Source organism: Alosa sapidissima, chromosome 10 (assembly GCF_018492685.1).
Source record: "Alosa sapidissima isolate fAloSap1 chromosome 10, fAloSap1.pri, whole genome shotgun sequence".
In the NCBI taxonomy this organism is placed as follows: Eukaryota; Metazoa; Chordata; class Actinopteri; order Clupeiformes; family Clupeidae; genus Alosa; species Alosa sapidissima.
This window is the reverse complement of record NC_055966.1, coordinates 11,403,167-11,416,936: the sequence shown is the minus strand read 5'-3', so window position 1 is coordinate 11,416,936 and position 13,770 is coordinate 11,403,167. Positions and strand designations below refer to the sequence as shown.

Below are 13,770 nucleotides of genomic sequence, written 5' to 3'. Positions count from 1 at the left end.
CTAGTTACAGTACAAAATGTCGTCTTCAATCTGATTTTTTCATAAAACCTGAAACATTGCAAAGGCTTTCAATGGACCAGTGTGATTATCACAATACACTTGTACCTTACAAAGGAGTCATTTAAAAGAGATACCCCAAGTGGCATACAGTGGCACCTTGTCCTGCCACTCCATGACTAAGTGATTAGAGTAGCCCAGGCCTGGCCTCTCACTCACAATGCCTCTCTGAGTCTGGGCAGGCTGGGGTAGATAAAGGAAGGTGGGGTGCAAGGAGAGGCCCAAGAATCAAGAAAGAAGAACAGCCGCACAACGCCATGCATATTCCATAGTGCCACTGAGGAGAGCGAACGAGCCCCCCCAGGGCCCAAAGCGTGGTATGCATATGCAGAATCAGCGCTTGAATTGGACCGGAGTGCGAAACAGAGAGGCCTGTATATGCCCCCCCTACCCCCTCGCTCGTCAATAGGGTTCCGGCAGCTGAAATTCTTTCCCCTGGCGAGAACAATCTGGAGGGCCTGCCTCGAGTGGCGAGCAGCTGCCTCTTTCACATTCTTTCAGGGCCTCTGGCCAGAACTGGATGAAGCTCTCAGACACGTATCAGTTTTTTAATCCTTTATAGGACATAATACTTATCTCTCTCTCTCACACACACACACATATATAAATGAAAACACTGTGCCAAGAAAAAATGAACTGTTAGCTGAAATTGTGTTTATTTTACATGTAGAGACCTTGAACTTCCTTCTGGCATGATGGTGCATTTGTCTTACTGTTTAAACCTTTGTTTTAGTTAAGATGTCACAACCATTCATTTGTGTTTGTGACAGTGAAATAGTCATCCTTCAGAATATTTATTGAAAAGGACTTTTCACCTTTCATTCATTGTCTTGCACTTAATCTACATAAAGATCTGTAACCTCCATTGTTTTGTGGCATTTCCAGTGGCAGGTGCAAACAGAAATCACATACATGAGGTTGTGATGAACACCCCCCCCCCTAGTGCTTCACAATGGAACTGCACCAATAAAGAGTGCATCCAAAATATCTTGTTTTGTTGATGCAAAATGCTGGTGTATGTGTTTTGATACAATGGATATTGCACCGAAACGAATAAATATATCAAAACATGCCACAGTGGGAAGAGAGGTAGAGCTTGCCTGATTGTTTCAATGTCAACTGGAAAAATGTGCTACATTCTCTAATGAACCTTCAGCACTCACAGAGCCCTCTTCAGCAGTCTAAAGTATGCTAAAACAACCCCTTATTTCAGCAAAACTAAAACGGACTTGTCTTGCTGAATACTTTACACATTCTGTCTACCAGCACCCTACACAGTGTCAAGCAAACATTCTCAAAACTTCACAAACAAGCATGTAAGACGAAACACTAAAAGCACTAAGTCACAGGCAACTGTAAAACTCACAAACCAAGGCAGAAACTCAAGATTTTATTAGTCTGCTGTGTATGCAACTACCTACCACCTCATTGCAGGCTTAAAAGTGCTTTTTGTTGCTTCTGTTGCAGTCACAGACAGTAAGTCCATGTTCCATCTGAGTGTGTGTGTGTGTGTGTGTGTGTGTGTGTACTCGGACAGCACAGCCTCTAAGAGCTATCCGAAGGCACGAGGTTCCCTGTAGTGTCCAGCTGCATGCATTTGCAGGTGCATGCTGAGACTGGGCATTCACTGTGGTCTCTGCAGAGGAATCGGAGGGAGACAGAATGATGACAGATTATACTGGGCTCATCTAGAGGAGCCAACGCTACAATGCAAATGCAGCATCTATCTATCTATCTATACATACATACAGTACAGGCCAAAAGTTTGGACACACCTTCTCATTCAATGCGTTCCTTTATGTACATGTGGAATTATGTACTTAACAAAAAAGTGTGAAATAACTGAAAACATCTTATATTCTAGTTTCTTCAAAGTTGCTATTTTTTTTAAATTTAATACCATATTCAGCAAGCCATAACTTAACAAATATTCATCTGTGGGCCAAATAACTTTGCATTCATTCATAGTTTTGATGCCTTTAGTGAGAATCTACAATGTAAATAGTCATGAAAATAAAGAAAACGCATTGAAATAAGAAGGTGTGTCCAAACTGTTGGCCTGTACTGTACAGTACATCCAGCTACTGTATACAGTATGATATGATATGAGCATTACTGAGCATTCAAGTTTACTCACCTGAACCAACTCAGCATGTGGCCTGCGTGGCCGCCATGGCGACAGTTATGGCACCATGTGAACCAGTTATTAAACTGGGCCAGCTTCTTATCCCTGGTGAGGTCCACCTTCTCATCCATCTTCCCAGAACCTTTCAAAGAGCATTACAAGCACAAACCATATTTAGAAGCTGAAATACATACACATGCTTCAACAGCACATGAGGAGTGTACTCTGTACCTGACTACAGTGAATGTATTGAATGAGTGTTAAAGGACACTGATTTATCATTAGTTAAAGCACTACAGTACATGCTCTACGCATTACATATGCTAAACTAATGACTTTTGATTAATGCATAATAGCTTAGATATATACTGTAGATAAGGGATGTTAACAGTTGGCATTGACGGTTTAAGTTTACAACCACATTGAATTTACATCAGTCACAAATCATCATAAATCAATGCAAATGTATTGTGTGGCAAGTGGTTTAAAATATACACAGTAAACATTATTCTCTATATTTTATAGAATATGAGTGTGTATAAATGTATAAATCAGAGCAAATCAGGGTCACATATACATCTGTGTTCCACTTTATCTGAGTACTGAGCATGTTAGTGTGTGTGTGTGTGTGTGTGTGTGTGTGTGCGCTGAGGCTATACCAGGGCAGCTGGACACAGGTGTGCCCATGTTCATGAGGCAGAGGGCACATCGGGGCAGGGGCTTGCGGCAGCCGGGGCAGCTGGTGACCTTGGACTTGGTGGGGGAGCCGCTGACGCCGTACTGGCTGAAGCCGCGGCCCTGGTGGGGCATGGCTGCGCAGCTGTACGAGATGGACTTCCCGCAGAAGTTACAGCTCACAAACACCTACGGTCAGAGATGGCCACATGGTCAGCATTAGGGTTGTCACTTTACACTCAAAAATCGATTGCACAATCGATTGGACCAACAAACACAAGTTTCGAAAACTAAAATAGGAAATCGATTTTAACCAAATATGTACACTATTCATTTTAAACAAATTAAACAAATAAAAAAGATAGATGTAACAAAACTCGCAAACAAGCAAGACCCAACATATTTACACCGATTAGTGATCCTGGTCTTGTTTATGACATACTTCAGCTAATTGCTACAGACGAGCCAATAAGACTGTGTGTAGTGAAAAATATAAATATAATGTAATAACACAAGCCAAATGACACCAAACTATTAAGACTGTTAAATGGTTACTAAGAAAATAATTCACAAATTCCATATCATATACTTGCAACATAGCCCCCATACAACATGTCATCTTACCAGAGCTATATCCATAACAGATGTTTAATCTAGGATAGGAGTAAAGGATCTACTGTCCTTGCTCTGTCTATGCTGAGAGTAACTGGTATGCTGAGAGAAAACACTCTTCAGCAAGAAGTAGAGAAAAGGGGAGAATGTTTGTTAGGATTAGGTGTGATCACTTGCCTGAGCAAGAGGCTTTGAGCTGGGATCCAGCTTGCTCCGGTGAATGTCAAACTCGGCCCTCTTATGCCAAAATCTCCAGGCGTCCAGAAGGTTCCGGTAGTTTTCGATCCAGCACTGGACCCGAGTGTCCTTCACCACATCACCTGGGGAACCCTGGATAGGGAGAATTGCACCAAGGGGTCACCCATTTTGTGATTTAACACACTGCAAACACACTACACCCATTTTGTGATTTAACACACTGCAAACACACTACACCCATTTTGTGATTTAACACACTGCAAACACACTACAATTTTGACTCCTCAGAGAAACACCTAGCAAGAAACCTTAGGCAAAAGAGAGAGATTTTCACAATTAAATAAGTTCTAGCAAATATATCAATAACGATAAAGCAATTTCATCAGGCAGTTATAACTAAAGAGGGACAGCAGTCCTACCATGAGCACGCAGAAGCTGCAGGAGCTGCCCTACCATGAGCACGCAGAAGCTGCAGGAGCTGCCCTACCATGAGCACGCAGAAGCTGTCCTACCATGAGCACGCAGAAGCTGGCCGTCTGCACGTCTCCAGTGCGGTCCACATAGCTCTCCATCAGGTCCACTCCATCTTTGGTCAGCCCCGTCAGCAGGATGCCCTCCAGGTTTCCCGCTTCCTTCATCTCATTGGTCAGCTTATCTATGTACCGTGGCAACTGACAGGATAGAGAACGACATTTGGAATATGGCACATCAGTTACTCCAACACATAACACACACGAGACGCAGGAAGAATCATACATCTCACATCAGTTACACATACACAACACACGAGATGCAGGAGGAATCATACATCTCACATCAGTTACTCCAACACACAACACACACAAGATGCAGGAGGAATCATACATCTCACATCAGTTACTCCAACACAGAACACACATGAGATGCAGGAGGAATCATACATCTCACATCAGTTACACATACAGTGCCTACAAAAAGTAGGCACCCCCCTTGGATATTTCCCCTTTTATTGCTTTAATAAATGGAATCTTTGTCAAATTAATTTGTCTTTTTTTGTTTACAATAATTTACAAAAACCCCGTCTTTAATCCTCCAAATGAAAGCAAATGTCTACAAAGTAATGTTAATTGTGTACAGTACAGTAATATAAAGACACCTGTGTCTGGAAGGTCCAGTCACTGGTCAATCAGTATGCTTGGCTATAATTCCTCCATTAAGACAGAAGAACACTCCAAACAACTCAAAGAGTTGACAAGCATAAGTGAGAGGATGGATACAAAAAAATGTTCAAGTCACTGAACATCCCCTGGAGTGAAATCCATCATTAAGGAATGTATGGAATATGGCAAATGTGCAAATTTGCCTAGAACAGGCCGTCACCATAACATATGACAACTGAAGAAGTTTAAAGCTTCAGCAGCTGAGATGGGAGAACCTATGCATACAGCAACTTTTGTCTAAGTTCTTCACCAGTCAAAGCTCTATGGGTGAGTGGCAAAGCTCTTATTGAATCATGACTAAAGTTCGCTTAAAGACATGAGGGTGATTCCAAGGTTAAACGGAAGAAGGTTCATTGGTCTGATGAGACCAAAATTAAGCTTTTTGGCCATCACCTGATCCCCTTCCAACCTGACAGAGCTTGAGCAGTTTTGCAAAGAAAAATGGAGTAAAATGGCAGCATCCAGATGTGCAAGCCTAATTGAGACCTATCCATGCAGACCCAATGCTTTAATTGCGACCAGAAGTGCATCTACTCATTGCTGACTTAAAGGGGGTGTATTCGCTTATTTTGCATAATCTTTGTATTAATTATCATTACTTTGCAGAAAGAAAAGAATCTTTCACTTTGACATTAAAGAGGGGATTTTTGTAAATTATTGCAAAACAGGCCAAACTGATCAACATTCCATTTATAAAAGCAGCAAAATTGGAAATATCCAAGGGAGGGTGAATACTTTTTATAGATAGATTATTGACATGATTATTGATAATACTGTGAAAGAAGTGGTTATTTGTTAGTTACCTGAGAGTCATTGAGGAACATACAGGCAAAGGCCACTCTGTCTCTGACTGCAACGCTGCTCTCATACTGCAGAGGGAGTCAATGAGAACATATGCATTAGACCTCTTATAGACCTTCACAGTCTCCATGGACCGGTCTCCTGTACATGATTTAACCCCTTGTCCTGGACTAAAAGACAACTTCAGTGGAGATTTCCATTAGTATTCTAGGACTAGGTTTAATCTACGCCCAGGAAACCGTCACTGTGTTTCAACACACATTGAGTCTCCACATACCAGTCCACCGTCATAGGCCCCTGGCTTGCTGGTCAGGAAGGCGAACACCACACACATTGAGTCTCCACATACCAGTACACAATCATAGCCCCCTGGCTTGCTGTGTGTTTTTACACACATTGAGTCTCCACATACCAGTACACCATCATAGGCCCCTGGCTCGCTGGTCAGGAAGGCGAACATCACACACAGGTAGGGCTTCTTGAGCTGTAGCCTCAGCGTGCTGCACATCTCCCTCCACAGAGATTTCTTCTCGTCCGTGTAGCCGGACAGGGCCATGGCCACCACATTCAAGTTCAGGTCCCCTAATCCAAACACACACAAACACATTCAAGTTCAGGGGCCTGTACTACGAAGGGAGCTTAACCTACCCAGATGTAACCCAGGGTTACTTTGTTAAACCAGTGGTGTTAATCGGTACTACGACGCTGATTATGAAGTTGATTTGTTGAGCCGGGGTTAACCTAATTGGAGTTTGTGCGCGTTCACATAAAAGGGGCGGGTTGCAGCGCAAGTCACCACTTTCAATGATGGTGCGATCACCTTATTTTACGGATGAGGAATGCACAATTATTATGACAAGTTATGAGGAATTAAAACCCACTCTACGACAAAAATCAAATACGTCGGCAGTGAACAAAGCAAGGCTGTTGGCAACGTATTACAGATCGGGTAGCCTAAATGCCTAAAAGTAAAGTTTTATTCCCACATGTTCTTCAAATATGTGTTACGGAGGATTAGTAGCTTGTGGAATGTCTGAAATGAGTTGAAATAATTAAATAGCCTATTTCGAGTTCATAGAAAGGCCTACAGATGCAACCCAATTCAGAAGTGGGCATATAGATTACAGTAATAAGGATAATTGAATGTTTAAGTAGCCCCCATTGACTGATTTAGTGTATGCCTAATCCTTTTTTTTTTCAGATTTCAGATGCAACACCATTGCCAAACGCACATGGCAGCAGGTGAAAATGAAACACAAAAACATTATTCAGAATAGTAGGTTTATATAGTTATAGCTTGCATTAATATTTCTTAATTATGAAAACATGTAGGCCTAGCTTATAGCCTTCACTTGGTCTGTTTTACAGCTAACAAGAAAAAGGTGTCTTTGAACACTACTGTAGGAGGAAAGGCACAAGAGTGTTTTACAGTAGCAGAGGAGTTGGCCATCGCAAATAATAGTGGAAGGCCGATTATGGAGGGGGTTGAGGGAGGCATTCGGTCGGATTCTGGTGCTGTGGAAATGTGTAGCCTTTATGTGCAGGGTACAGTAATATGACATTCAATTCAACAAGTTTGTTAAAATGGTGATTTTAATTTATTAGGCCTACTGTAGGCTATGTCCGATTTATTTTAGCCTATTATTGCTCAGATGTTCAGCATACTGTAGGCCTATGTCCGATTTATTTTCGGACATACAGTATTCTTGCTCAGATGTTCAGCATCACCGATGGAATACATGAATGTCCACGTACGGGCATTGCTATGAGACGTCTTCCTAGATCATCTGACAAAGATAACGAAATCCCTCGGCTGACAATCTATATCTTCATAGAGAATATCATCCGGGTAGGCTATATATATATATATATATTTTCTGGCGGTCTCTAAAACCCCTCGCCCTGCGAAGAGAGTCCCTCACGATTTGAGCTCCAATGTCGTATGGATCATCATCCAGGTACATTGTTAGTGGAGGGGTAGTACTTATAAAGGGTGTGGTTAACAGAAACCTCGGGTTAACCAAGAACATAACCTGCTCAGAGCAGGTTTGAGATGCAGCGTAAATTGCCATGGCAGCATACCTTGGTTAAAACCTATCCACCTTTCGTAGTACGGGTTAATCGGGAAGTTACGCCACACGTGATCAAGTTACTCTCAAAGTTACCCAGATAAGCCAGTAACCCCGCTTCGTAGTACAGGCCCCTGGTCCCCTAATCCAAACACACACAAACACATTCAAGTTCAGGTCCCCTAATCCAAACACACACAAACACATTCAAGTTCAGGTCCCCTAATCCAAACACACACAAACACATTCAAGTTCAGGTCCCCTAATCCAAACACACACAAACACATTCAAGTTCAGGTCCCCTAATCCAAACACACACAAACACATGTGTTTTGTCTTCATACACACATTTCTTTTCATACTAAACATTATATTTGCCTGCAGTAAGTCATATGAATATTATGGGATGAGTGTGTATGCCTTGCGTGCTAATACATTGGGTGTGTCCAGATAAGAACACTGTCTAACTTATTATGGGCCAGGTGTGAACTAACAGTTTAGTTTACACAAAGCATCTAATTGGTTTTGTGTCTGCTGCCTTGCTCGTGTTCATTAGAGCACACCGCTCAAATATTCAGTCCATAAACAGACATCAGTGTCCAGAAACCTACTAGGTGCAAAACAATGCCTTCATCCATCCATCTTTAGTTAGGATAAAGGAACATTAATAAAGGATAAAGGAACATTTATAAAGGATAAAGGAACATTTATAAAGTATAAGCAAACAACCTCTTAGGGGCAGAAGACACCGATCTATGATTCATACTAATTGAATATACTTAAAACTCATAGACATTAAAAACTAACCCTGAACAGTTGAAATTAGACTTTCAGGAATGGAAAAAAGAGAAACTGTAACCTAATTGTGAACACAGGGAACATTTACTTCATCAGTTCAACCAGTGATAAGTCACTTTATGTCTGGCTCCATCCATACCTTTCTCAGAGGAGGCCCCTTTGTTGAGGATCTGGATGGCCCGACGGATGTCCAGGTTGAAGAGCGCCACGGCGGCGGCACGCTCCCACTCCCCCTCCAGCTCCAGGGACTTGAGGAAGGGCTCCACGTCCACCTCGGGCCCGCGGCCAATCCAGCCACACAGCCGCAGCGCCAGGCTGCGCTCCTCGCTCTGGTAGCGTGCCACGTCCGTCTGCCGGTCAGAGCCCCGCCAGCAGCGCCGGTTTTCCGTAGTGCCTGGAGGAAGAAGAAGAAGAAGAAGAAGAAGAAGAAGAAGAAGAAGAAGAAGAACAGCATGCGCCACTATCAATGATGGCAAAACTGAACAACTATCAGGGTTCCCACACTTTCCTCGATGTCAAATTCAAGGACTTTCCAGGTCCTCGCCCTTCAAATGTAAGGACCCTCACACGGCCGAACAAGACACGAGACGCGAACAAGGTGTAATTTATCAATGTGGCACTAATTCAGTTGGTGGTAAAGTAGTTAGCTTTTGGTGATGTCCAAACAGATGATTCAGGACAAATTGGCAATCTTGCTTGTGCGTTACTTTATTAACGACTGATGACTGAAGGGGGGTTCAGAGGTTTTTCTCCTGAGAACATTTTGAAAATTGTAGCATATTGAATGCTGTTTTCATCATATTTAAGCACTTTCAATGACCTATATACATGTATGTCCATTTTCAAAAACTTTCCAGGGCCTTGAAATTATTTTTTCAAATTCACAAACTTTCAAAGACCCATGGGAACCCTGCACTATGTACAAAGTCATAAAATAACACATGAATTACAATGACTACAATCAGGTATCATGGTGAATAAGCTAGTTAATTCTATGTACCAGTATGCATTTAAACAAGCCTCTGAACAATTTGGGGTTAGAGGGCCTCTTGTACAGTAGTTCTAGTAGTTTTAGTTCAACGATTCAGATAATTTCAGATCTCAGCACTACGTTTGCCATATTTTCAATTTATTTCCTTGTGTGGAAACGTTCTAGGCAAACCATGCAAAGGTCAATCCAGGTAACTCACCTGAACTAGACTTGACGATGTTCTTGATGCCTGAATAAATCAGCGACTGCTTGGGCCCCTGCTGCTTTTGCTCCAAGTCTTCAGTGTATTGTTTCATAAGTAAACGTTACATAGGAAAATGTAACACACTCTGGAACAAAGTTATGTGCTTGTGTGTGTGTGGAGGACAACGGTGCAGGTTTAAGGTCACTAACGCTGGGCTAGTGCGGTAAAGGATATAATACAGTGTGTACCACAGGGACTTGAGCTGGGGGTCATCACCTCCAGCCAGCAGGTGGTTCCTCCACACCTGCACGGTGTCATGGCCGTAGCCGTTCTGTGCCCGCTGCCTCATCTTGGTGGCGATGTCTCGGTCCTTCTCCGCCGCGCCCTCGCCCTCAGCGCACTCGTACAGGTGGCGGCCGCACGCCCACATCAGGGAGGTGGTGGAGCCCCACGCCAGTGAGATGCGCTCGAAGACGGTGAAGTCGGTCATGGCACGGTTGGGCGACACCACCACCATGCGGTTCTGGGCCGACGGGTGCCAGGCGAAGCTGCTGATGACGCTGTTGTCGCTGCACGGCTGCACGCTGCGCTCAATGATGGTGGGCTCCGTCTCGTCGCCAATGGGCGTGGGCGCGTGCTGCATGTCGTACAGCCGCACCACGTTGCTGTCGCGCGTCAGCGTGGCCAGCAGGCCCGTGCGGGTCGGGCACCACGCCACCTTGGTGAGCGGCTTGGGCTGCTCCGTGAGCGTCAGCACGGGCTTCTCGAACTTGCGCAGGTCCCAGATGGCCACCTGGCCCTCAAAGAAGGAGGCCACGCGCTCGTGGAAGTGCGGGTCCACCGTCACGCCCTGGATGGCCTTGGTGTTGACGAAGGTCTTTTGGCTGGTGTTGCGTAGGTCGAAGATGGCCAGGTTGCGGTGCATGCCGGCCAGCAGCAGCTTCTGGTCACGCGGGAGCCAGCACAGAGAGAGGCACGCATCGTTCTGGCCCAGTTCATAAAGAGGCTTAGTCACCACCAAGCCCGAGTCGGTGTCTCCTGCTGACGAGAGACGGATCTTCTCCATGGGGACCGCAATGTCCGGCGCATACTTGCTGCTGATGTCCCAAATGAGGACAGAGAAGTCGGCACGATGTTTGTCCAGGCCAGCGGCCAGCCAGTTACTGTCCCAGGGGTTCCAGGCTAGTGTGTTGCACTGCCGCGCATGCTTGGGCACAAACTCCCTCCCCATTAGCTCCTTACACTTGGAGTTGGGGCTCTGGCCGAGGCTGGTCAGAACCACTCTCCCATTGGCTTGGCCCACGGCCAGAAGACACTCGGGTTCATGCTTGGGGTACCAGGCCACACATTTCATGTACGGGGTGTCCGAGTTGATGGCTAAGAGTGTCGCCGCTGTTTCCTGGGATAGCGGTAACGTTCCTGCCTTCGGCTCGGCACTCCCAATAGATCCGATGCGGTACAAACTGAGTTCAGAGTCACAGATCACATATCGATCCACGTGATGTGGTGACCATAGAATGTCTGGCTTGGAACCACTCATGGTTGCAGGTAAAGCGTCACCATCCAGTGGAGAAGCTCGTTAATACTGTGTGCAGGGATGGCAAGTCATAAGATACCATGTGATGAGAAACAATAATACTTTCAATTACAAAACTAAAGTCGATATTTGAAAGACAATCAAATTGCACATAACCGAAAACCAAGATAGTTCTACTTTGTTTACAGCAAGTCAATGTTACAGCCTTCAGTGTTTACACAACAAGTTAACGACACGGCGACATAATCTATGCGTTTGACAAAAGAAATGACAACATAATTGAACGGGCGGGACATAATCCATAACATTACAGTAGATAACAGATAACTGAAAATGGCATGTCCATGGTCTAAACAACGAACGCTACCGGTTTAGCTCCTGACACTAACTGAGCTAACTTATGCTTCTTGAGAAACCAAGTGCTAAAGCGGTCGTTGTGGTGCAGTTTAGAAAAATGTTAGAAAAAAGAAGGTCAACTTAAAGCTGATGTCATGCAAAGTATTTGTTGAGGAAGCACGTATTCCATAACACTACTGACATGCCAAATGATAGGTTAGAAAACAGTTTAAAACACAGCAAGCTAACTAACGTTAGCTAACTTAGCCGACGCTAACTTGCAACTTCTTCTAAGTTAATTTAAGCCAATGAACAATTTCTCAGATAATAGCATCCAAGTATTTGGGAACGTAAATGATAGCTACACTTACAATTCACCTGGTTCATGGCTGTTTCAAATCTGGTTTTAGCACAGGATGCAGTCCACTAAGTTGGAAAGTGATGCAGTGGAAGCGCCAACCTCGCCGCGTGAAAACAGCAACAATAAGGTTACACAGTTTTGCTGCCGGGTTGGATAAATGACCTTTGAATAGGCTATTTAAAAAAAATAAGTTCTACACTTTTAAAGAAACCCAAGACACCAACACCAAGACAGTCTCATTAGCGAAAATAAGTTGGAGTATTTATATCAGGCCACTAATATCACCCTAATAATAAAAATAATAGGCCTAATAATAATAATAAAAAAACTTGCGGGTTCTTACCGTGTTTCTTATGCCATAAGTTTGCTACTTGACTTTAGGCTACTTGGACCTGAGCTATTTCCCGTGTTAATAAATATACTGATTTCAGGACAGCCAAGAAACACACTTTAACACTTCCGCTAGCGCATTACATGCTATGGACATGGGCCTACAGTGTAGACCAAGATGATCCATTCTGTCAAATCTGATTGGTCGAGAGTGGTCAGCATTTCATTAATCACTGGATGTACATCACTGCGGAACGATGCATTAGCCTACCTACAAAATCTTTATTCCCTGACCGGGAATCGAACCCGGGCCGCGGCGGTGAGAGCGCCGAATCCTAACCACTAGACCACCAGGGACTATGCTAAAGGGCAATACGTGTAACGTTTTATTCTATGTACCAGCATATCTGTACATGACCTCTACTGGCATTACGAGCTATTCTACCCTCTAGTAGGGTAGGAAGGTGGGGTTCACCTGCACCCGAAAGGTATATTTTTTAACCTAGTTTTTTGTAATCCTTAAGGTGTCTAGAAAAGGAATTGTGATGTTCCCCACGCAAATTATTGTCCCATATGTGTTTTTTTGTATCATCTTTTGTGTCCGTGCTTGATTTTCGGCTGTAAAAAATGAAAACTCTAAATCTACATAGAATCTGAACAATACATCCTACAGACACAATCCACCCCAATTTCTTTTCGTCTTTCCATGAGGAATTGTTAGATTTGAGGATTGTCATGATTATATGATGCATGGTATTAAAACTCAAATAAAATGTAGAAAAATCGGTGACATTGGATTACTGGAACTCCTCCCCTATGGACCCTATTGATAAGTTTTCTAACTTTTGTATTTTTACAGTCTTTAAGATGTCTAATAAGCAAATGTTGATGATCCCTACTTGAAATATTGTCACATGTTGGTCCAAATGAACATCTCCCATAAGGAGTTACTATTCAAACTGTTATATTGGTATTATATTTATTGAAACAAAACAGAAAACCACTCATATAGTCAAATATGTGTGTATATAGGGTATAACAAATCCCCATTAGAATAAACTGAAATAGAAAAGAGTGATTCTAATCAAAGGTCAAAAGGTCAAGGGCAATGATGTCTATACATAAGAGAGAGTAAGGCCCATGGGAGTGTTATGCCTAGACAATTATCAAAAATGATCCAAAAAATATGTCTGTATAAAAAAAGGTTGGCATCAACAGAGTTTTAAATTCAAATTCATCAAGATTTTCATCAAGTCATTGAAAAGAATAAAATGTATCAGACAGCAGAGCGGTGGAGAGAGGGTAGGGGCTGAGCCAAAGGTCTGTGCGTGTGTGTGTGTGTATGTGTATGTGTGCGTGTGCGTGTGTGTGTGTGTGTGTACAGTATGTGTATGTGTGCGCGTGCGTGTGCTTGCATGCTTGAGAGTGAGAAAGAGAAAGGTTGGAATGTTTAGTTATGTTTATGTTTTTAGGATGATTAAACTGAATGTGAATGAA

At 43.3% G+C, this 13,770-nt stretch overlaps 1 protein-coding gene across 3 annotated transcripts; it reads right to left on the bottom strand.

Moving 5' to 3' along the window:
• Nucleotides 1-696: 696 nt before the first annotated feature.
• mios (missing oocyte, meiosis regulator, homolog (Drosophila)) lies at nucleotides 697-12,617 on the bottom strand. Of its 3 annotated transcripts, none has more exons than XM_042108388.1 (11): nucleotides 12,287-12,617; nucleotides 9,944-11,294; nucleotides 9,725-9,823; nucleotides 8,674-8,928; nucleotides 6,080-6,249; nucleotides 5,670-5,735; nucleotides 4,180-4,338; nucleotides 3,647-3,799; nucleotides 2,842-3,046; nucleotides 2,195-2,324; nucleotides 697-1,693 (listed from the first exon to the last, which is right to left on the bottom strand). In XM_042108388.1, the coding sequence occupies exons 2-11, from the start codon at nucleotides 11,247-11,249 to the stop codon at nucleotides 1,603-1,605; spliced, it is 2,634 nt and encodes an 877-aa protein (XP_041964322.1). In that variant the 5' UTR covers nucleotides 11,250-11,294; nucleotides 12,287-12,617; the 3' UTR covers nucleotides 697-1,602. The 3 variants fall into 3 exon arrangements, with proteins under 3 accessions (XP_041964322.1, XP_041964319.1, XP_041964320.1); XM_042108385.1 differs by lacking the exon at nucleotides 12,287-12,617 and adding an exon at nucleotides 11,954-12,150; XM_042108386.1 differs by lacking the exon at nucleotides 12,287-12,617 and adding an exon at nucleotides 11,961-12,150.
• Between the last annotated feature and the right edge of the window lie 1,153 nt (nucleotides 12,618-13,770).

What these genes read in the sequence shown, in the direction of transcription:
- mios (XM_042108388.1), bottom strand. Translation starts at nt 11,249, where the DNA reads ATGAGTGGTTCCAAGCCAGACATTCTATGGTCACCACATCACGTGGAT. An exon ending in CCTGTGGTACACACTGTATT is followed by an intron (nt 9,824 to 9,943) that starts ATATCCTTTACC and finishes TGTAACGTTTAC; the next exon opens with TTATGAAACAATACACTGAA. An exon ending in CCAGCTTCTGCGTGCTCATG is followed by an intron (nt 3,800 to 4,179) that starts GTAGGACAGCTT and finishes CTCCCTATCCAG; the next exon opens with GGTTCCCCAGGTGATGTGGT.